Source organism: Paroedura picta, chromosome 12 (assembly GCF_049243985.1).
Source record: "Paroedura picta isolate Pp20150507F chromosome 12, Ppicta_v3.0, whole genome shotgun sequence".
Lineage (NCBI taxonomy): Eukaryota > Metazoa > Chordata > Lepidosauria > Squamata > Gekkonidae > Paroedura > Paroedura picta.
In genome coordinates this window covers 45,674,209-45,702,186 of record NC_135380.1, presented here as the reverse complement: position 1 = coordinate 45,702,186, position 27,978 = coordinate 45,674,209, and the positions used below count along the sequence as shown (strand labels likewise).

General features: G+C 49.0%; 1 protein-coding gene and 1 long non-coding RNA gene across 3 annotated transcripts in view; both read right to left on the bottom strand.

The window, feature by feature from the left end:
* Nucleotides 1-27,978, bottom strand: part of NCS1 (neuronal calcium sensor 1) — a 94,918-nt gene that overhangs the window by 34,805 nt on the left and 32,135 nt on the right. For both annotated transcript variants that reach the window (XM_077305742.1, XM_077305744.1), the window contains exon 2: nt 5,671-5,695. In XM_077305742.1, the coding sequence (XP_077161857.1) occupies nt 5,671-5,695 (25 nt within the window). The remainder of the gene's footprint in view (nt 1-5,670; nt 5,696-27,978) is intronic.
* On the bottom strand, nt 14,186-26,474 carry LOC143821827 (uncharacterized). Its single transcript, XR_013225925.1, has 3 exons — nt 26,323-26,474; nt 17,187-17,351; nt 14,186-14,650 (listed from the first exon to the last, which is right to left on the bottom strand). It is a non-coding gene; the product is annotated as an uncharacterized LOC143821827 (long non-coding RNA).

Below are 27,978 nucleotides of genomic sequence, written 5' to 3'. Positions count from 1 at the left end.
ACTGCTCAGTCAGAACAGCTTTCTTAGTGCTGTGGTGAGCCCAAGGTCACCCAGCTGGCTGCATGTGGGGGAGTACGGAATCAAACCCAGCTCGCCAGATTAGAAGTCCACACTCCTAACCACTACACCAAGCTGGCTCTCACTAAGCTGGCTCACTGGATGGTAGGTGGCATACAGCTCTCCAGCGAGCCTCCTTGCCTGCTCCACCAGAAGGTTCCACCCCCCTCGGAAGCTTCAGACCAATGGGGCTGGGGTGCTAGTACCTGTCGTACTTGGTGTGATTGCAGCCCTTTTTTCAGCACCAGATCCAGGGAACACAGGCCAGCATAGCTGCTGTGCTCCAGACTCCAGAGGACCATGAAGGTTAACCCAGTCTGCGGGGAGGCCAACAAGAACTTGAGGCAGAACAATTGTGGGGTGGGAGGCAGAAGCCACGTGAGGCTGGGCTGCTTCCAGGATGGACAGACCCCAGTCCATTGGTTTGCTCCTGAGAAAGTTGGAGGCCAGAATTTCTGACACCTGGGTGAGCTTTGGAGGAGGCTGGCTGGGTGATAAGGTTGCCAGGTCTCCTCCCTGGCAGCATGTCCAGTCACAAGAACCAGGCAGCAGGTGGTCGGAAAGACTCTTCTCTGCCTGAGACCCTGGAGAGCCTCATGGAAGGAACCTCATGAGTCATCTAGTCCAACTCCCTGCACTATACAGGACACTCACATCCCTATCACTCATCCACTGTCACCTGTCAACCCCTTAAGCCTTCACAGAATCAGCCTCTCCGTCAGAGGGCTATCTAGCCTCTGTTTAAAAAGTTCCAAAGATGGAGAACCCACCACCTCCCGAGGAAGCCTGTTCCACTGAGAAACCGCTCTGACTGTCAGGAACTTCTTCCAGATGTTTAGAAGGAATTTCTTTTGAATTAATTCCATCCCATTCGTTCTGGTCTGTCCCTCTCAGGTAAGAGAGAACAATTCTGCTCCGTCCTCTACATCGGGGGTCGTCAACATCAGGCCTCAGTGTGGGGCCGCTGGCAGCCGCACCTGCCTTCCCCCCCCCACAGCGAGAAGCTTGCCAGGCCCTGAGCGAAGTGGCTGCCAAAGCAGCCACAGACTAATTAGGTCTTGTGACATACCCATGGCGTGCCCCAAGTCTGCATAAAAATATGACTTTTAAAATAACAAAGAAGACGAGCTAGTTTTTATACCCTGCTGTTCACTACCCAAAGTGGCTTACCATCACTTTCCCTTGCTCTGCTCACGACAGACACCATGTGAGGGAGGGGAGGCTGAGACAACTCTGGGGAGAAACTGCTCTGTGGGAATAGCTCTAGCAGGACTGTGACTAGCCCAAGGCCATCCAGCTGGTTGTATGCAGAGGAGGAGTGGGGATTCAAACCTGGCTCTCCACATTAGGGGGGGAACCAAACCCAGCCAGATGAGGACCAAGCAAACTTTTGAGAGCAGCCAAGAGGAAAAATAGAAGGGAAAAAATAGCATACTGAGTTTTACCAAGGTGCTGACAAGTACTTTGGGAGAAATTCTGGGTGGTGGGGTGAGATTTCCAAGCTGTTGCACTCCCCCCCTCCCCCCATGATCAAAGGATCCCAGCCTATTCCTACTCTTTGTGCCTTCTTAAAGAAAACCTGCCCAGGCTGCCAGGGCAGAAATCATGCAGTTGAGAACTGATAACCCTGACCTAAATCACACCCAGCCTATCCCAAGAGAGATATCGGCTTGGCAAATCTGTCTTTGCTGCTACAACTACAACCGTCTCAGCTCGTCTCCTGGGAAGACATATTTAATTAGGTGCCATGCTTGGAGAGCACTGCTCCTATATCAGGGCCAAACCAGGTGAGATACAGAAGACAAAGTATTGGTAGTTTTTAAACTGAGCACAGCTAATCTGATCAAAGCGGAGGCAAGGGTGCCTAACCTTTTTCCTGATTAAATCCACACCCCAAGCAAGAACCATTGCCTGAGGAAGAGCCCTAGTAAGCAAGGGAAAAAAGCACCTACTGAGACCCACGTAGTAATAGAGTAAAGAAATCTGAAAACAGTTAATAACCTCCAAATATGGACATGCCACACACATCGGCTTTAATGGAGGGAGAGATAACAAGGGGGGGGGGCAAGGGTGTCAGGGATCCTGATATTGAAGGGAGGGGCAGAGACAGAGATGGGAGGAGGTGGGACAAGACAAGGGACCAGAGATACAGACATGCTCGGACCCTTTCCAAGTTCCCTCCCATCCCTCGGGACACTAGGGTGGAAGCAAAAGTGAACCATCCGCCTCTATGCTGTGCAACACCAGGTCAATTAATAGTAAGACCACACCTTGCAAGACTGCTTTGCAAATTACAACACACACCTGGCGTGCGGGACAGAGACCTGGGTCAGGGAGGGTGAGACAGTTGCTCTTAAAAAGCTAGGCCATGCCAGGTTCTCTGTCCTCCATCAGTCTTGGACTGCAGGGCGGGGAGGAGGGGTGGCAATCATAATCTGAGAGGATTTCTCCTTCAGGGCTCTCCCTGCACCATCAACTCCAGGACTTGAATGTGTAGGCCTCGGGTGGTACTCAACCAAGAGTGTATCTGTCTGGTTGGTCCTGCTAGAGGAGGTGGCAGCCTGGATTCTACAGTTCCCCAAAATTCTGGGAGATTTTAACGTCCATGTCAACCTGCCACCCTCTAGAAATGGACTGAACCTGGTGTCAGCCATGGCGACATTAGGGCTCTCGCAATCTGTTGTTGGCCCTACCCATGAAGCAGGCCACAGCCTAGTCCACATTTTTGGTGTGGAATTTAATGTGGATCTGGTCATGATTAAGGCCATGCCATGGTCAGACCACTATGCCCTGAGCACCCGGCTAAGGCTGCCACCCCCTCCTCAGTTGGGTAAGGTAAGGTAAGGTAAGGTAAGGTATCCCCTGTGCAAGCACCGAGTCATGTCTGACCCTTGGGGTGACGCCCTCTAGCGTTTTCTTGGCAGACTCAATACGGGGTGGTTTGCCAGTGCCTTCCCCAGTCATTACCGTTTACCCCCCAGCAAGCTGGGTACTCATTTTACCGACCTCGGAAGGATGGAAGGCTGAGTCAACCTTGAGCCGGCTGCTGGGATTGAACTCCCAACCTCATGGGCAGACAGATTCAGACAGCATATCGCTGCCTTACCACTCTGCGCCACAAGAGGCTCTTCCCTCAGTTGGGTACCAAGCAGATTTCAGCTTGCATACGGAGACTTATGGATCCGACTGGATTCCTGAATGCTCTGCGGGACCCAATGCCTCCTGGCGCTTCTCTAAACAGTCTGGTCAGTGAATGGAATGACAGAATGCTGGTTGCCATTGGTGAGCTAGCTCTCCAACATCCTCTCCACCCCTGCCTCAAACGGGCCCCTTGGTAAACCGAGGAGCTCAATGAGAAGAAACAGGAACTGAGACGACTAGAGCGAGTCTTGTGACAAAGCTTTGAGACCATCTTATAGAATGCAGTTAACAGCCTATGAGATGGCGGTGAAGTTGGTAAATTTTTTTATTAGATTGCAATCAAATCTGCTAATTTTCGCCCAGCACATTTATTTAGGACAAGTAATTAAGCCCACTTAAAAAAAAATACAGCGGGCATTAGCTGTTCCCAACCACCCTGGAAGCGCTGGGCGGGCAGCTGGGAAGGGCTGGGCCCCCCCGAACTCCCCCCCCACAGGCTGAAGCCGTGCCCAGGCGGCTGGGAGCGCGATCGCCGCCTCTCCGAGGCAGCAATCAAGCTCCCGGGTGCCTGGGAAGGGTTATCTCCCAACCTCCCCAGGCTGAAGCCTTCCCAGGCACCGGGGAGCATGGTTGCTGGCTCGGAGAGGCAGCGATTGCGCTCCCTCGCGCCTGGGAAAGCTTTTTCCTCCCCCCCCAGGCGAAAGGCCTTTCCAGGCAGCAGGCGGCCTCTCCGAGCCGTTGATTGCGCTCCCCGGTGCCTGGGAAGGCTTTTTCCTTCCCTCCCCCCTCAGGAGCCTGGGCTGTGTTGTCACCACTATGCTGATAACACTAAGCTCTTCCTCCAGATGGACGGCCGCCCTGACTCTCCCCCAGAAACATTACCCAGCTGCCTGGAAACTGTGACGAGGTGGCTTAAGCAGAGTCACCTGAAGCTCAACCCTTCAAAGATGGAAGTCCTGTGGCTGGGCAGGAAGGGTCCAAGTGAGGAAGCACACCTACCCAATATGGAGTGCAGCTATCAGTGGCTCACTCCGCCAGGAACCTGGATGTGATTCCCAATGCCTCTCTCTCAGTGGAGGCTCAGGTCATGAAAGTAGTATGGCTGGCATTTTATCACCATCGCCAAGTCAAACTACTAGCGCCCTACTTGGTCCTGGAACACCTAGCCACAGCAATCCACGTGACGGTCACCTCTAGGCTGGACTTCTACAACTCACTCTACATAGGCCTGCCCTTAACCTTGATCCGGAAACTACAGCTGGTCCAGAATGCAATGGCCGGGGTGCTCATAGCAACACCATGGAGGTCCCATATTTGGCCCATCCTTCAACAGTTGAATTCTGGATCAGGCTTAAGGTTCTGTAATCACCTTTAAGGCCATATGCGGTCTGGGCCCAGTGTAGTACGCCTGAGGGACTGCCTCTCTGCCTACACCCCTCAAAGACCCTTACGCTCCACTACCTCCAAATGCCTGGTGATCCCAGGCCCCAAGAAAGCTCGCTTTGCCTCAACCAGGGCCAGAGCTTTCTCCATCCTGGCTTCCATCTGGTGGAACGAGCTCCCACAGGAGATCATTTCTGCGGGGCCTGCAAAAGGGAGCTCCTCCGCCGGGCATTTGATTGAGGTCGACCTGAACCAATCAACTTCCATTGGCCCCAGGGCCTCCCTCCCATGGAAAACGCCGTTGGTTCATCCAACCCACGGGGCCATCAATATGTTGTATGTGAATTGATGTTCTCATCATTGTTCTACTGCTTGTTATATTGTTCTAGTGTTATCATTGTATTGCTATTGTTTAGAAGTACTGAGTTATCTGTATTGTTCCCTGTTTTTATGTAAACCGCCCTGAGCCTCAAGGGAGGGTGGTAAATAAATATAAATATAAACAGACAGACAGACAAATAAATAAATAAATAAAATTTCTTGCATACACAGATAGAGAGCTATGTTTCTACTTTTGATGTGTGGAGGGTAAGAGAGTTCTTGTATCTTTTCCCTCATCGATGGGGAAGTGGCTTAGCTATAGTAAGAACAACGGCCTGGCAGAAAAGGGTTAAACACAAACACACACACACCCCTGCAGTCTCTCCCCTCAAATTCCCCAAAGCTGCACAATTCATGCCTTTCTTGGTGTCTTGCCAGGTTTGGTCCGCCTCTTGCTGTTTTTCTTCCTCACTTCTCTTTTATCACATTTGCAGGCGCCAAATCTCCAGATAATTCCCCAACACCACCTGTTTGTTTCTTTGCCTAGTCCGGATTGCACTCCTTTGTAAACTACAGATTTCTGAATGGCACTAAGGAAAGCCGCCTCCCCTTCTCTCCGCAGCATCACTTTGCCAAGCTGCATTTCTGGAGGGCAGCCCACGAGGGCAGTTAAGCTAAGCAGGTATTCACGGGGCCATCCAGCTCACTGGAACACACACATGCCCACTCATGAGCTTCCACGAATCCATAATGAAGCTGGGTACTCACCACTGCTGAACCTCCTTCTCTGTAACTGAAAAAGAAAGAAGAAAAGAGACAATAAGGATTAGTGCAGCCACTCACATACCTCACTAGATTTCCCAGGGCGGGGCACTTTAGCACTCAAGACGGCCCAAACATGTAAAGACTCCTCTGCACTCATTTACCGGCAGTCAAGCATACAAAAGTGGCTTCTTCTCAAAGAACTGTTATTTGAGGGGATCTGACATTTCTGCTTGGGGATAGGCCATACCCCGCTTTTCACTACCCAAAGGACTCTCAAAGCAGCTTACAATTGCAAGGTAGGTGGATACAAGGAAATATACTAAAGTATGAGCCAAAGTATAAACAGTCCCTGTTTGCAGATAGTTTCATTCAAATGATAATTTTTATTGAAGCTCAGAGCCAAAAATAGGGTCAATGACCACATCCTTATTTCTGGATTCTTAAGTCAAATGACAAGCTACCTGGATTATTGTTCTTGTTTCAAATTACATTCTTCTTCAGATTCTAACAGTCATAAAAGCAAGAACTTACCTAATAAAAGCATGAAAGGAAACTGAATTGTAAGACCTTAATGTTGTGATTAGCAGCGGTCCCCAACCTTTTTGCGGTTGAGAACCGCCTCCGGGGGTGAGGGAGAGCCAGCGGCCTGGGCGCCACACGCATGCAGCAGCTGCATGAAGATGCGCATGCACAGAGTTGCCACGCATGCACGTTTGCACAAGAGTTGCTGTGCATGCGCGTTTGTGCTAGCACGGGGCGCAAACTCTCATGTGCAGCAGCTCCGTGCATGCGTGTTTGTATCCGCCGGCATGCTGGCGGCTGCGCCTGCCTCCCCCCCCCCCCCCGTTTTGCAGCAGCAAGAAGTTAGCCATGCCGCAAATGAAGCCGGGCCACAAACGCTTTGGCGGCTGCTTTGCTCACGGCCTGGCAAGCTTCTCGCTGTGAGGGGGTGGAGAGACAGGCGCAGCCGGCGGCAGCCGGTACCGAGGCCTTCACGGCCCAGTACCGTGTTGATGGCCCCCGGTGATTAGGACAGTTCTCTCTTTTAATTGCAATGTATCTGCATGGTGTTTGCATGATGTTTGTACTCATTGGGGTGAGACTCTGGAAATAAAGAAGTGGTCATTGAACCTACTTTTTCACTGCTAATCAACCAATTAGATGGATTTTGATTCACAGATTGAAGAAACTTTTTTATGTATGAATCAACATTGAATGATGATTCAAGTGCGTAGCCGTGTTGGTCTGAAGCAGCAGAACTAAATTTAAGTCCAATAGCAACTTTAAGGCCGACAAAGATTTATCCAAGGCGCGAGCTTTCGGGTCTAAGGAAATGTGCAAACGTAGATTGCATAAATTTACGTTTAATGAAGAAAACAGTTTTGATCTTAGGGTACTGGATTCATTCAGTGCAATCAGAAGAAACATTTGCTCCAGGCTCAGTGCACAGGGAATGCATCTCCAGAAAGGATGTTAGATGTATTCGTTCCCTCCTTCAAAGCAAGGGGAAAGCCCCTCCTCCTAGAATGCAGGAGAACGGGGAATGCCTCTCTCAAAATGGTATTCAAAGGGGCATTTCTTCCTTGGGTGAGAGAAGAGGGGACACCACACCTAAGATGGTACTAAGAGCAGTATCCCGCCTAGTGTAAGAAACTGCGAGGGATGCGTAATGAACGTGGGCATTCCATGCCGCCCAACCTTATGCAAAGGAAGGCTTGAAGGCTTCACAATCGCAGACTATTCCAAGACTCTAAAAATAGGCCAATGCACTGTCCCTGTTAAGGACCAATCAGGTTCTTTGATGGGCAATCCAAAGTGTATATAAGTCATGTGGTGCCTGTGCTTCTTATTCAGTATCTGGAGTTGGTGCTGGATGGAAAAAAACAGGTGTCTCATCTGAAGAACCTCATGGTCTGTGTTTGCCAAACCCGCAGACACTTCAAAATGCCTCTCCCGTGTTTGCTATCAACAGCTTTGTTAAGTATTTATATTAAAAATAATTAGCAATTGGGGAGCGATCAAAATTCGTAATAGAATGGTCTGTTTTAAGTGAACTGGACAGCTGTGTTTATCTACCTTATTCTATTTTCTATTGTTATCTTTTAAGATGTTTTAATTCCTGGTTTTAATGGATGTTTCTGTATCATCTTATGCTGGTCTATGACCGTAATAAAACTAACTGAACTGAGCAATTGGGGAGGAATCTACTGCCCAGGGGCAGAAACGCCACCATGCAACTGTAGACCAAAGGGAGGGAAGAAAGTTCTGCACAGGACAGACACGGCTCCTCCCTTTGTCCCTGGCTCTGCTGATGTGGATCTTGGGTAAGGTGACCAGATTTTAACATTGACCGGGGGGGGGGGGGGTTCTTGATTAAAAATTTGGTCTATATGGAGCAACAAAAAGTTTCAATGAACGCATAGAACGCAAAAATAGTACTGTAATATATATTTTTAAATTTCAACATAACTACAATTTGCCAGGTACCCCCAGATGTCCCTCCAAAAGTGGGACAATCTGGTCACCTTAATCTTGGGACTAACCTTCAGAAAGGTCATTATGAAAACTGCTTTTCACATTTAGGAGTAAATTTAGGCTTATTAATTAGATGAGCTGGAGGAGAGCATGGCTTAAAAGGACAGAACATAAGAGAGAACGCATTCCCCTGTTAGGAAACCATTTTCTCTTAGCCTTCCGCAATTAATTCGTTCTCGGTGCGTTTTTCTTTCCCTCTGCACTCCTTCTCGTATTGGTTCTGTGTTTTCATGCCTCCATTAACTATTTTAATTTGCTTGTTGAACTAACCAGTCTGTGTTCTTTACTGGTTCAGTGTGGCTCACTGGGGTGAACTAGGAATCAGAATTAGATCGATGTCACCTAGCTGTGCTGAGTTTGTAGCTGCGGTGCTGTTCTTAAGCCATCTGCCGTGGGGGCGCCAAATGCAATCTACCTGTTCACTTTCCTGCAGAGCTACCATGTGGGGCACAAACAAGAAGAGGTGCAGACTCTACTGCTCTGGTTCGAAATCTTGACATCTGATAATGAGAAAAGATCAGAAAGACTTAAAGAAATGGGCTGGGAGTTTCTTAAACATGAAATACTGAAGGCTCAATCACAAACAATTCCCTTGAGAAGAAAAGATGGAAGGAGCCTAAGGAAGCCAAGTTGGCTCCATAAGCAGTTGTCAAAAGATTTGAGGGGGGAAAAAGAGCCATTTAGGAAATGGAAAGAAGGCCTTATTACCAAGGATGAGTATAAACAAATAACCAATTATTGTAGGGGGATTGTTAGAAAAGCTAAAGCTCAATATGAGCTTAGGCTAGCAAGAAATGCTAAACAGCAAAAAAACTGTTCTTGAGTTATATTTCAAGTAAGAAAAAGAGTAGGGATACCATAGGACCACTGCGAGGACAAAAATGTGAAATTATAACAGATGATGATGATGATGATGATGATGATGATGATGATGATGATGATGATGATTGAGCATGCAATAGCTCTTGTTTGAGTAGCATCCACCCTTTACATGCTCCCTTCCCTTCCAGCATTCTTGTCCATGGTATGACACTCATCATGTCTCTGAGTTTATTAAAGTTTGCCCTACGAAAATCCAACATCCGCGTCTGGCTACAAGCTTCCTTGGCTCCCCATCTCAAAAGGAATTCTTTGAGGACATGGTCACTTCCCCCTAGGGTCCCCACCTCCTTCACCTCATCCACCAACTCTTGCCTGTTGGTCAGTATTAAGTCCAGTAAGTAAAATAGGCACTAAGCCTTTCTGCTTTCTCTGCATCTTTCGTTAGAGTTTGTCCATCCACACCCAACAGTGGGCCTATTGCCTCCTTTACTTTACGTTTGCTCCTCACATAACTGAAAAATCTTTTCTTGTTACAATGGGCTTCCCTGGCCAATCTTAGCTCACTCTGAGCTTTGGCCTTCCTGATGATTTATCTACAGTGCCTACTAACCTATAGGTACTCTTCTTTAGAGCTCTGTCCTTCCCTCCATTTCCTGAACATTTTCCTTTTCTTTCTTAGTTCCTCTTGAAGTTCTCTGTTCATCCAAATAGGCTTCTTAGAGCTCCTGCAGTGTTTTCGTCTTTCTGGGATAGTCATTGATTGAGCATGCAATAGCTCTTGTTTGAGTAGCGCCCACCCTTCACATGCTCCCTTCCCTTCCAGCATTCTCGTCCATGGTATGACACTCATCATGTCTCTGAGTTTATTAAAGTTTGCCCTACGAAAATCCAACATCCGCGTCTGGCTACAAGCTTCCTTGGCTCCCCATCTCAAAAGGAATTCTATGAGGACATGGTCACTTCCCCCTAGGGTCCCCACCTCCTTCACCTCATCCACCAACTCTTGCCTGTTGGTCAGTATTAAGTCCAGTATGGCTGAACCTCTTGTGGGTTCATCTACCATTTGATAAATGAAATTGTCAGCCAGGCAGGTCAGAAACTTGCATGACTGAGGACGCTTTGCAGTGTTTGTTTCCCAGCACACATCTGGGAAATTGAAGTCACCCATGATGACAAGGTCCTGCCGCTTGGATATTTTCCCAAGCTGCTCACAAAGTGCAGCATCCACATCCTCTCGTTGGTCAGGCGGTCGGTAGCAGACACCAACCACCACACTGCCTTTGGGCCTTGTTGTCTTGAATGATTGGGCTGGAGGCTGGGAAATCAAGTTAATTACATTAAAGCTGTACTCATTCAGGGATTGTATGTTTGTGGGGGGTGGGGGGGACAACCCTCTTACAAACTTTTCTTCTCTTCCTAAATGAGAAGACTGATGATTGCACGCTTTTCCTAACTCTATATTAGCCTTTAGGTTGGATCACTGATTTCTCCCCACAGAGGAAAGTACCTCCACTCGTGAAACAAGTCTAGCTCTAGATTTCTAAAGCTGTTGTTCTTAATCCAGAAACAAGAGCTGTTTTTTGTACCCCACCATTTTCTACCCAAAGGAGTCTCCAAGCAGCTTACAATTGCCTCCCCTTCCTCTCCCCACAACAGACACCCTGTGAGGCAGATGGGGCTGAGAGAGCTCTGAGAGAACTGGGACTGGCCCAAGGTCACCCAGCTGGCTACAGTTGGAGGAGGAATGGGGAATCAAGCCCATATCTCCAGATTAGAGGCTGCTTCTCTTAACCAGTATACCATGTTGACTAGGGCAGCAGCCGTAGTCATGTCTCCATAAGAAAAACTGCCACAGTTAGTAGTAGTTCTGGAGTGGAGGGGGGGGTGTGCATGGTTTACAAGGCTTTGTATGTCATTCTTGCAGAAATCTCTGAATAAAATAAATAAAAATAAAATAAAAATCTCTGGTTTGCGGGTTGTAAGGAGACAGGAGTGCACCTACACCAGACCCATTGGCCCTCATGCCCATGCCTCTTCCCTGAGCCACCTATCTCAGCAGTCTTATAAATCTAATTATAAATGATAAATAGTTTAATGCTTTCCCCTGCCCTACCTGCCGCCTCACAATCTAGGCTGTCACTCTGGCACCCCACAGACAGTCCTGACATCCTCCAAGGAAAGGGGCTACTGATGGAACGGAGGTCTTTTGGTGTCAACTGTTCCTCCTACCACTTCCTATATCAATCTGAACCTTCGGACTTAAGCAGCACACCATGCCAACAGCTTCTGGCGCCCTCTGCCCCTCACATCCCCTCTCCTCCCCACTTCCCTACATCAGTGGTCCCCAACCTTTTTATCACCGGGGACCACTCAACGCCGGGGACCACTCAACAACTTTTACTGAGGCCCGGTGTGTGTGTGTGGGGGGGTAGTTTACTCCTCTACTCTCAACCACTGCCCTAACGCTCTCTGATCGCTATGGTAATGTTTAAACATCCCTTCAAAATAAGATACCGACACGCCACAACAATGAACATAAGGAACATTTTATTTTCATGGAAATTTTAACTCATGACAATGACAAATCAATGGGAACCCTGAGCTTGTTTCTCTGCAACGAGATAGTCCCATCTGGGAGTGATGGGAGACAATAACACCCGAAGTGTGTTGTAAAGGGCCGGGGGGGATGAAGTAAAGGGCCGGGGGGGGGGGGGAGAAGGCGTCCTTCATGGCCCACCTCCAATTAGTCGAAGGACCACATGTGGTCCGCGGCCCACAGGTTGGGGATCGCTACCCTACATGACTATTTTTATTCCTTTCCTGCCAGGCCCCCTCCTGTTAGCGGTTAACGGAGAACTGTCTCTCCTTGAATAACTGGAAAGACTGATTCACATGACATGGCTCACAGTATCTGCCTTTCTCCCTACCCTGCACAGGAGATGTCAGGGCATGTCCACAAGAACAGGTAGCAGGATAGCCTCCAAGGGACAATGCCCACACAATGTGCGTGGGGTCAGCAATCACAGTGCTTGAACCCGGAGTCCTGCAGATCACAAGTGCTGTTCCATTCTGGTGGTTACTAGTCAAAGATATCGCAGAGACGTTTTTTGGTGGTGGAATTTTTTGTGCCGACCAGGGGTGGCCATACTGTTATTCTCCGGATGTTCATGGAGTACAATTACCATGAGTCCCAGCCAGCTGTTGGAAGGACTCATGATAACTAGTACATGGACACCTGGGGAGTCACAATTTAGGCACCCCTGATAGACCAACATGGATGGCTACAACCATTGGTCTACCTATCCCAGTACTATCTGGACCAACAGTAGCTATCTAGGGTCCCAGACTCTCCATATGAGGGGTCTTTCAGAAGACTTGCTATTTGAGATCTGGTGCAAGGACTGAACTTTGGAACTCCTGCAGCTGCTGTACCCAAGACTGAGGGGAACCTCCACATCCAGAGGCACTAATCCTCAGTGGTCCCCAACCTCCGGGCCGGAGACCAGTACCGGTCCGTAGATCAGTCGGTATCGGGCCGCGGCTCCTCCTCGTCCTCCTCCCCGGCTGCTGCCTCGGGGGCTGCCCTGCCACTCTGCCGCCGGCTCACCTTTGGTGCTCTCCAGTGGCTGCCATGGCTGGGTCTCCCGCTCGGCATGGCACTGCTGGCAGCACCCTCCAGCGGGCGGTGGGAAGTCAGGGGCACCAGTGGGAAAGCAAGTGGAGCAGGGGCTCAGGCAGCAGTGTCCCTCAGCAAATACTACCCCCCCCCCGGGCCTCAGTAAAATTGTCAAGCGTTGACCAGTCCGTGGTGATTAAAAGGTTGGAGACCACTGCTCTAAATCCAAGAGACAACACTGGGGAAAGCCTGGGCCTACATGCCTTGCTGTTGAGGATCCAGAGGGCGTGGTTGGCCATGGTGGGAGACAGGATGCTGGACTAAGTGCCCTACTGGTCTGATTCAGCAGGGCTCTTCTGATGTTCTTCAAACTTTTCTCTACCTCAGACCCAAAGAGGGGCATACCAAGCAAAATGGACTACCAGACTGATAGCGTCCTATGTTCAGACTAGGGATGTGTGCTTCGGCTCAGCCCGGCTGCCTCGGCAATCACCAAAGCCCGAGGCGGTGCGTAGGAGGCCAGCACCACGGTGCACAGAGGAGGGGTAGCAGTGGTAGTGCCGCACCAGCTGCCGGCACAGCCAATGGCTGGTGCAGTGCTGCCACCGCAGCCACTCCTCTCTGCACTGTGGCGCTGGCCTCCTACGCACCGCCTCGGGCTTTGGTGATCGCCAAGGTGGCCAAGCTGAAGTGCACATCCCTAGTTCAGACCACATCTCATTCCGTTCCACATTTCATCACAAACATCACAGACTTCCAACATCACAGACACTACATGGTTGTGTCAAAAATAGGCAAAAATGATCTCAGATGGAATAATTCTAAATTCATGTCTGCAGGTGCTAGCAAGATTTTGATGCTGGCATTGGACAATCTTTACATTTTCCTGGTTCTGCACAGAGAAGGCTTGAATGCTTTTCATTTATTTATGGTCCAGCTTTCTCACAGAGATTCGAGGAGGGTGGTGTGTGGGTGTGAAGTGCCAGCAGGTTGCTTCTGACTTATGGAAACTCTCTGAATCCATGACCTCCAAAATGCCCTCTTGTTCACAGCCTCGCTCAGATCTTGCAAACTTAGGGCCCTCATGGCTTCCTTGGCAGAGTCCATCCCCCTCCTGCTCAGCCTCCCACCTTTACTGCTGCCATCCGCTTTTCCCAGCACACCTGTCTGTCCCAGTGTGTGACTCTTGTCTTTTCATCATGTGACCAAAGTACAAAGTGGGGAGAGGAATGGGAAGGCAACTGTAAGCCGCTTTGAGCCTCCTTCAGGTAGGGAAAAGCGGCATATAAGAACCAACTCTTCTTCTTCTTCTACAGTAGCCTCACTTTGGTCATTTTAGCTTCTAGGGAGAGTTCAGGCTTGATTTGATCCAGAACCACTTGCTGATCTTTTTGGTGGGCCGCGGTATCCTTAATCTGAGGAGGATTACATAGTGCAATATTTCATGCCAAGATATTATCCATTAATCCTGAAGGCAGGCAAGGCTTTGGGTCCCTTGTCCAGCCAAAAACAAAAAAAGGGATTTCACTGTAACTTGGCAAGAAGGCCAGGATAGTGTCAAACTGAGAGAGAAATTACACCCTTCGCTCAGTTCCCGAGCAGTCACCTTGGAAAAACTGGGTAATCCCCCCCCCCAAGACAAATGTTAATCAACATGGAATCACTCAATATTTATTTAATTGGGAGTGAGGAGAGGTGGAGACGCTGCTTTAATCCAGGTTGCAATCTCGTTGGAGACAGAAGAGGAACAGAAGGAGGGAGCGGCGCAAGCAGCATGGAAGGACAAAAGCCGCACTTAGCCCAGTGATGGATTGACACACGGCAGGCGATGGAGAGAATGTTCTGCAGGGGAGGCAGCCACACTGCAGGGGCATGACTGTGCCAGTGAAGGGGGTAAAGATGCACGATCGGCTTCGCTGTGATTGCTCCCCATCCTGGCACTCATCTCTCCAGGGAAGGCAGACTCAAGAGCAGGACTGCACATTCCAGCAAAAAGTACCTCCATCCTGGCTGCCAGAGCGGGAGAAAATAACAAGGGCACATTGCTGTGGCACAGTGGCAGTGCCTCTGCTTGGCATGCACAAGGTCCCTAGTTCAATCCCCAGCATCTACAGCTAAAAGGACCAGGCATGGGGGGGACCCGGGAAAGCAGCTGCCAGCCTGAGAAGACAACACGTACTCTGATTCAAAATAAGGCAGCTTCATGTGTAACAGGACTTTGCCCGCCCCCACTCTACTCATTGAAAAAAATAACATTAAATCCTGAACAATTTCCCCCAAATTAATTCTATATCAGCTGCTAACAGTATGAAGGGGTGTATACAATCTCCTGGCTTCTAACATCACCATTACCAAGCCCGTTGCATTCAGGAATACAATGGGTGCGAGATTGGGGGTGGGGTGGGTGGAAGAACTCTGCAGAGTGCTTCCCCTACCCCCCCCCCCCAGGACCTGGAAAGGCTGCAGGCAGCTGTTAGGGAGTTCACTGGCAGGGGCAGCTCTCACACGGCAGGGATCTGCAGCCTCCGAGCCTTGGAGGGAAGTGGAAGGAGGAGGGGGTGGTCAGGGGTGGGGGACGGAAGGTGATTGGCTGCCCGCTGGACAGACAGGCAAGCCGGTTGGAGGAGGAGGCATTCAGGGGTGGAACAGCCGCCCTGGGTGGTTGTTAAGTGCTGAGTGGCACTAAAGCCATGAGACATGCTCCTCCCCCAAGCCTTTACCAGAAATATATTATATGGAACAGATTTTTAAATCAACCTTCCTTAATAGGCTTCCGGTAGTGTACAACATTTTAAAATTCTACATAAACTTGGATAAAATGACAGAAACAGTGAAAACCATAAAACTATAAACCTGAGTACCCCAGTTGTCTCGCCTTTGGGGCCTTGTTTTTATTCTTGTGTCTTTCGGCCATTTATATTGTTACTAGATATTAAGCCCGCTGTATCCAAAATACAGTGGGTGCTAGTGGGGTGGGTGGATGGATGGGCAGAAGGGAGGGAGGGAGGTGGCATGAAAGGCAACGGGGCAGGGGTGGGAGGAAGAGGGGGGATGGTGCCATTGGGGGAGGGCCCAGTAGTGATGGGTGGGTAAGGTTGGGGGGGGGGGTTGAGAAGGGTGGGTGGGGGCTGGGAAGCGGCGGTGGAGGTGAGCGGGGGGCAGCAGGTAAGATCACGCGGAGGGGAGAAGGCGGGGCGGGAAAGCCGCGGCAGACCGCTGTAGGAAAGCCGCGCTGGCAGAGTGTGGTGGGGTGATGCGGGCCAGGGGGGCAAGGAGGTTGGGGGGGAGGTGAAGAGTCTGGTGGGCGGGAGTCTGGTGGGGGGAGGCAAAGAGTCCTCTAAGGGCTGCATGGCAGGATAGGGCAGGCGGCTGCCTACCTGCCTTGTCAGCGGCTGGCAGCCGAAAGCGGGCCAGATTGGGGGGTGGGCAGGTCAGGAGGTGGGCTGACAAGTGGAGGCCTAATTGGCTGGCGCAATTGGGTCCTCTGCTTGTCAGTTCGGGGGCAGGGAGCCAATCATTGCCCCCCCCCCCCCACATCCCAGACCTCCCACACAGGTCTTAGCCTTTTATTTATACCACTCCCGCGGAGCAATGTAAAGATACACTGGAGGGGGAGGCCCAGTTTGCCGCGGCCTCAACTACACACCTGGTAGAATAGCGTCAGTTTACAGGCCCTGCAGAACTTTGAATCTCTGACCTAACTTGATGCCATTGGCTTAGCTGCTGTGACATCACATCAGTTTCAGCTCCACTGACTTGTCTCCTTTGAAGACACAATTCATCTGGGAAGCCATGTCTGGCCTGCACTGCTGGGGTGCAGGGAGCTGGAATTCTACAGTTAATTGGCAGGGATACTCCACTATTGGACACAGACCATCTCAGGCTGCAGTCAGGCGGGGGGGGGGGGCATATTAAAGGCTAGCAAGCTAATTATCTTTGTTATTATTTCTGAGCCTCCATGACAGTGCAAAGTGCCATCAAACTGCATCCAACTTTTGGTGACTCTACAAGGTTTTCATGATAAGAGATAGGTAAGAATGCTAGCCTCCAGGTGGGAGCTGGGGATCCCCTGGAATTCCAGCCCATCTCCAGACTAAAGAGCTCAGTTCCACTGGAGGAAAGGGCTGCTTGGGAGGGGGACTGAGGGATGCCAGCCTCCAGGTGGGGCCTGGGAATCCCCTGGAATTCCAGCTCATCTCCAGACGTCAGAGATCAGTTCCCCTGGAGGAAAGGACTCCTTGGGAGAGGGACTGAGGGATGCCAGCCTCCAGGTGGGAGCTGGGGATCCCCTGGAATTCCAGCTCATCTCCAGACTACAGAGCTCAGTTCCCCTGGAGGAAAGGGCTACTTGGGAGGGGGGACTTTATGGTATTGTCCCCACTGAGGTCCCTGTCCTTCCCAGGCCTGACCCCCAAATCTCCAGGGTTTTTGATCAGGATCTGGTACCCTTTGATAGCAGAGGGGGTTTGCCATTGTCTGCCTCTGTACAGTAACACTGAACTTCCGCTTTGGGTCTGGGCTTCTGATATGAGTATTATGTACTTACATAGTTAGAGGACAGCTTTAGAAACCAGCCTCTCTGTCTTCTCTGACAGGGAACAGCTTCCAGACTGGCAGAATGACAAGCCCTCTTGGGCCCTGCCGTGATGACCCTGCCGTGGACAGGACCGAGGGGGAGACACAGATCGAAAGAGGCCAGAAGGTTCCCAACCTGGAAGAGCGGAAGGTTGATCAAAGGCCAGACCTCACTCCTTTAAAGAACTCAAAGCAGCCCGGGGTCTAAATCAGGTTGAGCAAACAGAGTTGGGGGAGAAGATTTTAACATACACACACCCCACACACAACCCATATTCCTGCAGTTTGTCACGTATGGGAAGGGACTGTGTCCCCGGCGTTGCTTTCCCAGACCCATTCTCTTTACTCCCTACCACTGCCCTTTCTTAAAGGTGGGAGACCTTGTTTCGGATTTCCTGACATCTTGTCAAATTTGGCTGTCCGGAAACTCCAGGAACCCAGTTCATCCCTGAGGGGGAAAAGCCTCTGAGCCCAACAGCCCTGAGGAATAAGAATCAGGTTTCTTCCGGGAGAAGCCTGAATCCTCAAGCTCAGCAAACGCGAGATCTTCAGCAGCCCATCAGAAGCCCTGCTGGAGAGAGGCCCCACCTGGCCCCACCCCCTCCCTAAAAATACTCAGCAGGTGCCAGGAAAGGCGTCAGAGGGTACCCCAGGGTGCCCCACAGGGTGGCCCCTGATCTCACAAATAAACAAAACAGGCTCCCCCCTCCTCCTGTCTTGTGTCTGCCTGACACAGGCATGCACCAGTTACAGCAAAATGGCTCTCAATCCCTGCCCAGAAAGGAGACAATGCCGCAGTTAAGCTCTCTCCTTGTCCAGAGAGCTGACCATTTCTAGCCTGGAAAAAGTAGCACCTGCCATCTGGGGTGGAGCGGGGGGGGGGGGAGAACAGGCTGCATGGAAGTGATTCCATCCCCCGCCTCCGCCATCCCTCTGTCTCTTTCCATTCCCACAAAAATGCACCACCCTTCACACGTCACCCCCATCCATCAGCAACACCTTGGCATGTCCCTCCCTGCCCAGTCGGAGATGCTCAAGACTGCCTTTCTCCAAGGAGGCCAGAAGTTGCCAGAAAAGTCCTGGCTTGATTAGCATAACTGAAGTTCATAACAGAAGGTGAGAGAAAGGAGGAGAAAGACACAGAGCAAATTATCTGAATGGTGCTTGGCAGCGGCTTTGCTTTCTGTTTTTTTGAAAACCAATTCATTAGCCCCCCCCACCCCCTCTGCAGGCAGAAAAATGGTGTGGGGAGGCACAGGGCTACCTTTTTCTGAATTAAAACCCCCAAATGCTGACTCCTAGCACAACAGAGCGAAGTGTTATTAATAATCAATACCATTAATTAAACTGGCAATCTTGGTTTTTTGTGCTCACTCTTATATGAATACTGTAAAGTTTACTGAGGGTGTTGTAATTTGAGTTGAGCCAAGGGTCCCTGTGTGTGTGTGGGGGGTGTGTGTGTAAGGTATAAATGTTGCAGTTAAAATAAACAAATTCTTCTACAGATGCACAACTGCTCTGCTGCATTTTGGGGCTACTGTGGGAGCCGACATCTGCCTATGGTAAGATGTGGAGCCCCAACCTGTGGCTCTTGGCAAACAAGCTTACAGCACAGACAGCCGCATTCAGAACTGGACATAATATGGTCGACATCTGTAGTGGCTGCAGGCGCTGTTCATCCAGCCAGGCAGGTAAGTAAGACCCAACAGCAACAGGAAGCATCAGTCCCCATCCGCTAGCCAAACCTCTCAATCAGCATAATGGCAGCGCCTAACCAGGGCTGATTCTGCGTTTTGTTTTTTCTGTTGTGGATCCTGCTGAATTCAGATCAATTTGAACTCAGGTCTTCCTCTATTCCTCCCCCCCCCCAACTGAAACAGAAAGTGTTCTACACTTGATTGGGGAAGCTCAGAATGAGAAGGGGAGCCAAGTGTAGCACGAGGCTGTTTCTTTTCTTGAAGTGGGGGGGGGAGAGGATTGGAGACAGCAGAGGAGAGGGAAATAACAAGAGGCAAATCTCTGCTGAGAGAAGTTAGGGCTTCTGGAGCACAGTCACTTTAAGACAAACCTTCAAGACAAGGAAGACTTTGAACTGACACCCTGGCCAATCAGGGAAGATTGCTTTGTTGCTGCTTTGTTGCGAGGCGCCGGAGAAGGGAGTTAATTCTAAAAAAGCAAAAATCTGCCCACTTACGGATGCTGGTTTTTGATTTCTGGATAACGTGTGAGAAAGGTAGGGTCACTACAGATCAATCATGTATGTTGCAGAGGGAAATTTTATAGAGCCCCAAATCAAAATGGAAATCAAATTCAGTGTAGACAGGAGAGATTCATTTGAACTGGGAATGGGTAAAAAGCTCCATGTGCTCTACGCTCAGGGAAGGGGACACCTTGGACAGCATCTTGTGGACAGCACTTCCCAGAACAAAGCAACCAAAAAGTCCTCTGCATCATCCTTGGATGATTGCCAATGACTGGAGAAGTCAGGTGGGTTTTCTGTTACTTTATCTGGGACAAACAGAAGCGTGGGGGGGGGGTTCCTTCTTGCTGCATCAGTCTCTTGCTAAAGCCCTGGGCAAAGGTGGACACCAGACATCAGCCCTTGGGAGTTCTCCGCGAGAGGATTTGGGGGGGGGGGTGATAACCCAAAACAGCCAGCTGCTCAGCCAAACCTCCAATCTGGGGCCCACCTGCAGCTCTACCAAATTATCCATTTCAAGCTCACACATCAGAAAAGGTCCGGACAAATCCAAGAACGCCATTAACAAAATTCACATTCCCTGGCCTCCTCCACAAAGATCTTACATCAAAGAACTTACATCAACAGGCAAGAGTTGGTGGATGAGGTGAAGGAGGTGGGGACCCTAGGGGGAAGTGACCATGTCCTCATAGAATTCCTTTTGAGATGGGGAGCCAAGGAAGCTTGTAGCCAGACGCAGATGTTGGATTTTCGTAGGGCAAACTTTAATAAACTCAGAGACATGATGAATGTCATACCATGGACGAGAATGCTGGAAGGGAAGGGAGCATGTCAAGGGTGGGCGCTACTCAAACAAGAGCTATTGCATGCTCAATCAATGACTATCCCAGAAAGACGAAAACACTGCAGGAGCTCTAAGAAGCCTATTTGGATGAACAGAGAACTTCAAGAGGAACTAAGAAAGAAAAGGAAAATGTTCAGGAAATGGAGGGAAGGATAGAGCTCTAAAGAAGAGTACCTACAGGTTACTAGGCACTGCAGATCAATCCTCAGAAAGGCCAAAGCTCAGAGTGAGCTAAGATTGGCCAGGGAAGCCCATTGTAACAAGAAAAGATTTTTCAGTTATGTGAGGAGCAAACGTAAAGTAAAGGAGGCAATGGGCCCACTGTTGGGTGTGGATGGACAAACTCTAACGAAAGATGCAGAGAAAGCAGAAAGGCTTAGTGCCTATTTTACATCTGTTTTTCCCCGCAGGTCAAAGTGTTTAGGCACATCTAGAGATGGCCGTAGCCAAAGGATAGTGTCTGGGTGGCAGGCTAACATGGATAGAGAGGTTGTCGAGAGGCATTTAGCTGCACTGGATGAGTTCAAATCCCCTGGTCCGGATGAAATGCACCCGAGAGTACTCAAAGAACTTTCCAGAGAACTTGCACAGCCCTTGTCCATCATCTTCGGAACCTCTTTAAGGACTGGAGATGTCCCGGAGGACTGGAAAAGAGCAAACGTTATTCCGATCTTCAAAAAAGGGAGGAAGGATGACCCAGGAAACTACAGACCAGTGAGTCTGACCTCTGTTGTGGGGAAGATAATGGAGCAGATATTAAAGGGAGCGATCTGCAAACATCTGGAGGACAATTTGGTGATCCAAGGAAGTCAGCATGGATTTGTCTCCAACAGGTCCTGCCAGACCAACCTGGTTTCCTTTTTTGACCAAGTAACAGGTTTGCTGGATCGGGGAAATTCGGTTGATGTCATTTACTTGGATTTTAGTAAAGCTTTTGACAAGGTTCCCCATGATGTTCTGATGGATAAATTGAAGGACTGCAATCTGGATTTTCAGATACTTAAGTGCATAGGGAATTGGTTAGAGAACCGCAGTCAAAGAGTTGTTGTCAATGGTGTTTCATCAGACTGGAGAGGGGTGAGTAGCGGGGTACCTCAGGGCTTGGTGCTCGGCCCGGTACTTTTTAACATATTTATTAATGATCTAGATGAGGGGGTGGAGGGACTACTCATCAAGTTTGCAGATGACACCAAATTGGGAGGACTGGCAAATACTCCGGAAGATAGAGACAGAGTTCAACGAGATCTGAACACAATGGAAAAATGGGCAAATGAGAACAAGATGCAATTTAATAAAGATAAGTGTAAAGTTCTGCATCTGGGTCAGAAAAATGAAAAGCATGCCTACTGGATGGGGGATACGCTTCTAGATAGCACTGTGTGTGAACGAGACCTTGGGGTACTTGTGGATTGTAAACTAAACATGAGCAGGCAGTGTGATGCAGCGGTAAAAAAGGCAAATGCCATTTTGGGCTGTATCAACAGAGGCATCACATCAAAATCACAAGATGTCATAGTCCCATTGTATACAACACTGGTCAGACCACACCTGGAGTACTGTGTGCAGTTCTGGAGGCCTCACTTCAAGAAGGACATCGATAAAATTGAAAGGGTACAGAGGAGAGCAACGAAGATGATCTGGGGCCAAGGGACCAAGCCCTATGAAGATAGGTTGAGGGATTTGGGAATGTTCAGCCTGGAGAAAAGGAGGTTGAGAGGGGACATGATAGCCCTCTTTAAGTATTTGAAAGGTTGTCACTTGGAGGAGGGCAGGATGCTGTTTCTGCTGGCTGCAGAGGAGAGGACATGCAGTAATGGGTTTAAACTTCAAGTACAACGATATCTAGATATCAGGAAGAGTTATCAGGCTAGATATCAGGAAAAAGTTTTTCACAGTCAGAGTAGTTCAGCAGTGGAATAGGTTGCCTAAGGAGGCGGTGAGCTCCCCCTCACTGGCAGTCTTCAAGCAAAGGTTGGATACACACTTTTCTTGGATGCTTTAGGATGCTTAGGGCTAATCCTGCGTTGAGCAGGGGGTTGGACTAGATGGCCTGTATGGCCCCTTCCAACTCTATGATTCTATGATTCTATGATTCTATGTGCACAAATGGCATCAAGATGTTTAAGAAGGGTCCGACACATGAGGCTTTCCGAAAGAAAACTCGGTCACCAGCCCCATCCTACCTGTAGCTTCCCTTAATGTTGCGCAAAATCTTTGTTCCCCTGCTCCAGGAGGAACAATCCCAAAAAAAACTGCCTCAAGGCAAAGTTTAAATATAACTCAGACCACAAAGGAAAATGTTCTTCTCAAAGAAACTTTACCAACACAGCATGAGGGAAACATTAAATCTATCTTGGGGGTTATGGCTGGCAACATCATAAGGAATTCACAGGCTTCTGGTCCGTATGATCTTTCTCATTCACTGCAAGTCTCCAAGCCCTTACTTGGCAGTAGATTTCATTGAGCTCTGCGGGATTTGCTTCTAAGGGAACGCCTGCAAAATGCACCGAGGACACAATCTCTGCTTTCATTTCAGGCAGACAGCAAGGCATAGTGGTTAGGGTGCCAGAATAGGATCTGGGAGACACAGGTTCCAGTCCCCACTCTGCTATGGAAGCTTGTTGGGCCATACAACTATCCTACCTTGCAGGGGTGTTGTGAGGATAAAATGGAGACGACCTACATAAGCTGCTTTGGGTGTCCACTGAGAAGAAAGGTGGGGTAGAAATTAAGTACATTAATAAATTAAAGGTCACAGGCTGGTGGGGATGAGACCCTCGTCCATACTCAGGCAGGCATTCACGTTTCTGGGACGGGGGTCATGCGATGAAATGCTCCTCCATATCAACCACTTTTCTCTTTCACATAGAAAACTAGCATGTCAGGAGAAAATGAGGCTAGAAACTTTACTTCCTTCCCGTATGGAAGACTTTCTTCTTAATTTTTTGTTTGTTTGTTTTTGTAATGGAGGAACACCATCACATGAATTGTAATCTTCCATGTATGTTGCACACACTGATTTGATTTTTTTTTTTTTTTGCACACACTGGGATCCCAAAGACCAAGTGAAAAACCAATGCAACCTAGAATGTATAATATAATAATAATAGTCAAATTATTTCTATCCCACCCTGCCTTAACGCTCAGGGCAGGTAGCAACAATAAAAACAATATACCGCATATGGTCCCGACTAAAATTCCCAGACAGGGGGTTTATAGGGCAGGAGACGGAAGGCAAGCGAAAGGGCATGCTTCTTTACACAAATGCACACTTATGAATGTCGCCACCACCATAGGTTTTATTGGCCATTAGCTTAAACAACATGTTAAAGAACGCTATCCTCAGTGACAGCTTAAACATCATCTTTTCACACTGATGAACCTCCCATGTACAGAGGCAGTATATCTCTGAAAACCAGGTGATAGGAAAACGTACTGCAGGGAACAACTGTTGCAGTAACAGCCAGCATCTAGACAAGCCACTGTCACACAAAGGGGATGCTAGATGGACAGTGCCCTTGGTTCCACCCAGCAAGGCAGTTCTTGAGCATCTTTGGTGGACAAAGCAGAATACCAGTGATTAAAAGACAAGAGTCCTCCTACACAATGAAGCTTTGAAAGACATGAGCATACCTTTCTTAACCTAAAACCCCAAACACACACACAAACACATACCACACAGCATGCCCAACCAATCCGGTTATCTTATCTGGTGCCCAATGTTTTTAGAAAATGTGTGGCGCCAAGTGGGGCTTTTGCCAGAAAGACTTGGTGGCACAGATTTTTAAAGCTGGTGCTTTGGCAGCAGCTGCCACAACAGCACGAGGATCTTCATTATGTGACTGCAGGCACACCATGGCAGCCATTTTTTGGCTGGCTCCACCTCCTGCAGAAGCCATTTTGTGGATAGCTGGGGACCCCTAGGGGCGGAATACATATTTTGATTCTCCCTTACCAAAAGAAAAAGTCTGCCAGTTCACAAAAAAATTAGCATGACATGGAGAAATATTCTGCATAGCCTTCTTGGCAACATTTATGTGAAAAGAATTATATTCTGTTTCCATAGATTAGCCTGGAGTGGTACAAATCAGAGAAAGCTTTTCCACTTGATTAGACAGTTTGTATATAAACTTCCCCTCAGGCTCTCTTTAAAATGACACAGATTTGTCACAAAAGGCTATTTCACTCATATCCAAGAAACAAAGCCAACTTTCCCCACTGGATTAGGAGCTGCAGCCAATTTTTGGCATGTGAATTTGTGCAATATATTACCCTGCTCTTCCACATACATGGCTCTCCCCTCATCCTTTTTACCCTGAGAAGCACCTGTGAGGTGACTAAGCTGAGAAAGGGTCTGACCCAAGAGCACACAACAAGAGTCATGTGGAAGTGGGGACTTGAACTCAGGTCTACAAAGCTGATTCAGTCTTTAGGCACAATGTCCAGGGCCCACAACAATAAGGGCCCAAGAAAATGTGTGCATTTCTTTTAAAATCAGAAAGAAAAAAAAAGAACTTTTAGGGTTAAAAAATGTTTTAATTATTTAAATCTCACATCCGAAAATAATTAAATCTTAGGGTCGGTGAAAATCTGTTAAATTTTGCCTAAAACAGAAAAAAGTTAAAGTATTTAAAGTTATAGCAAAGAAAAATTTTAACATTGATATTTTTGTGAGAGGAGGAGCCCACAAAAGTCATCATGTGGCCCTGTTAGCCAGTCCTAATCCCATATCTTAACATACAAATGTTCAGATCTGCTAGAATTACAAAAGCAATGCACCTGTCCCATCCCTATGATTGGAGAAGTCCTCTGGTTCTGTCTCTCTCAGTCCTCCAAGATAAAGTAATTATGTAGAATCATAGAATAGAGTTGGAAGGGACCTCATCGGTCATCTAGTCCAACCACCTGCACTATGCAGGACACACACAACCCTACCACTCATCCACTGTCACCTGCCACCCCCTTGAACCTTCACAGAATCAGCCTCTCCATCAGATAGCTACCTAGCCTCTGTTTAAAAATTTCCAAAGATGGAGAACCCACCACCTCCCAAGGAAGCCTGTTCCACTGAGAAACCGCTCTGACTGTCAGGAACTTCTGTCAGGAACTTCTTCCTGATGTTGAGACGGAATTTCTTTTGAATTAATTTCATCCCATTGGTTCTGGTCCGTCCCTCCTGGGCAAGAGAGAACAACTCTGCTCCCTCCTCTATATCAGTGGTCCCCAACCCCCGGTCCAGGGACCGGGACCAGTTCGTGGATCAGTTGGTACCGGTCCACGGCTCCTCCTCATCCTCCTCCCCCTCCTCCCTGGCTGCTGCCTCGGGGGCTGCCCTGCCACTCTGCCGCCAGCTCACCTTTGGTGCTCTCCAGCAGCCGCCATGGCTGGGGCTCCCCCTCGGCATGACACTGTGCAGCTGGTGATGGTAGTGCCCCCCAGTGGGCTGCAGGAAGTCAAGGGGGCTGGTAGGAAAGCAAATGGAGCAGGGGCTCAGGCAGCAGCAATGTCCCTTAGCAAATGTCTCCCCCTCCTTGGGCACCAGTAAAATTGTCAAGCGTTGACGGGTCCCCGGTGATAAAAAGGTTGGGGACCACTGCTCTATATGGCAGCCTTTTAAATACTTGAAGATGGTTATCAGATCCCCTCTCAGTCGCCTCCTCTCCAGGCTATAAAGACTTTTAATGAAGGATTACAGAACATGTAAAGAAATCAAAATCAGAGAAGAGGGGAACTTATCCATAGAAATTCCCCACAGGGAGCAATGAATACAATCAGGACAAGTAGAACAGTGGAGATCCAAAGGAACTGCTGCTGGCAACCTGGCTCCTTGCTGCTCAGATAGACTGCACCTGTGTTGGAGGTACCTCAGAATCCTCCAAACAAGCAAATTTCTTGCTCTTATTTATCCCACCCTTCACTTCAGAGCAATGTACATGGCTGCCCCGCCACCTGCATTCAGGAATACAATAAATGCTAGATTGGGGGTGGGTGGAATAATTCTGCAGATCACCTCCCCCTCCCCCAGGACCTGGAAAGGCTGCAGGCAGCTGTTAGGGAACTCACTGGCAGGGTCAGCTCTCACAATCTGCAGCCTCTGAGCCTTGGAGGGAAGTGGAAGGAGGAGGGGTGGTCAGGGGTGGGGGGGCGGAAGGCAGTGGGTTGGCTGCTGGACAGACAGGCAAGCTGGTTGGAGAAAGAGGCACTCAGGGGCGGGACAGCTGCCCTGAGTGGGTGTGGCATTTAAGCCATGAGACATGCTCCTCCTCCCAGGCCTTACCAGAAATTTTAAGTGGAACAGATTACTACTGTTACAACTATTACATATTACTACCTCAGGTGTACTTAAAAAAAAAAAAACGCAATATGTGGATAGTTTTCCAGGCCAGAAGACCAATGTGCTACAGTGTTTATAGTGCTAGATGAGGATCATGGGGATCCAGGTTCAAATCCCAGCTCTGGGTAGTCTTGGGCCTGCCACATGCTCTCAGCCTAACCTACTCCACAGGGTTTTTGTGAGGATAATATGGAAGAGAAGAAGAGGATCTCAGCTGCTGTGGATTCCACTGGGAAGGAAAGCACGACACACATATATACGCGTGTGCTGTCAAGTTGCAACCAACTTCTGGTGACCCCAGGGAGGGGTTTTCAAGACAAGTGAGCTTGCCACAGCCTTCCTCTGCAGAGTCTTTCTAGGAGGTTCCCCATCCAACACTGCTTAGCTTCTGAGAGCTGGCAAGACTAGTTTACTGCAAGCTGTCTTCTCTCAAGTCAACAAGTAAATGTCCACAGAGTGCCAACATCGGGTCCTGGGAACAAAAGCCATGTTTGACCATCTGGTCAAATATTAATGGAGCAGAAACTAGGAACATCAAGCCATGGACTTGTAAGCCGTACACTCTGGCTCCTCCCGCGCCTGAAACTCACAAAACGTTTTGTCTAAGTCTTTTTGGCAAATATCATACTTTGTGCATTAACAGGCAGAAGGCAGCTGCTTGTTCCAGAATATCCACTCATCCCATGGTTCAAATTAGGTTCATTTTTATCTTGGTTTTGCTCTAATGATTTTTGCTCTCATAAAACTCCCAGCCACTGCTGGTTGAATATTAAAATGGAGGGCAGGGGTAATAATTCACTCAGACCTTGTTCGTTTCTAGATGAGGTGGTAAACTTATGTCTGGGTCTGGCCTACATTAGGCTTACATGATTGAATTCCCCTCTGGACAAAAATTATCATCTCCCCGCAAATGGGCTAAAGCAGGGGTAGTCAAACTGCGGCCCTCCAGATGTCCATGGACTACCATTCCCAGAAGCCCCTGCCAGCATTCGCTGGCAGGGGCTTCTGGGAATGGTAGTCCATGGACATCTGGAGGGCCGCAGTTTGACTACCCCTGGGCTAAAGGATTCCTCCTAACCTTCTCCCTGACCTCCTACTTTCCTTTTGAACAGGGATGTGTCCATTTATTTTGCAGTCCTAAGAGTCCATTCCGAAGTGAGATTGCCCAAACCGCAGGTCTGTCCGCTCCTGTGAGAACTGGCCCACAAATTCCAGCCTCTACCTGCCATTCCCTAGGTGCGAGTCTACATTGTCAAGATTTGTGTGTTTGATGCTGCTGTCTGCTGTTGGTGCCTTTCTGGTTGACTTCTGTCAATCCGCCAGAAATACACAACAGGAGGAAAAGCATGTGTGTGTGTGGGTGAGCATGATGGAATCATGTGCGA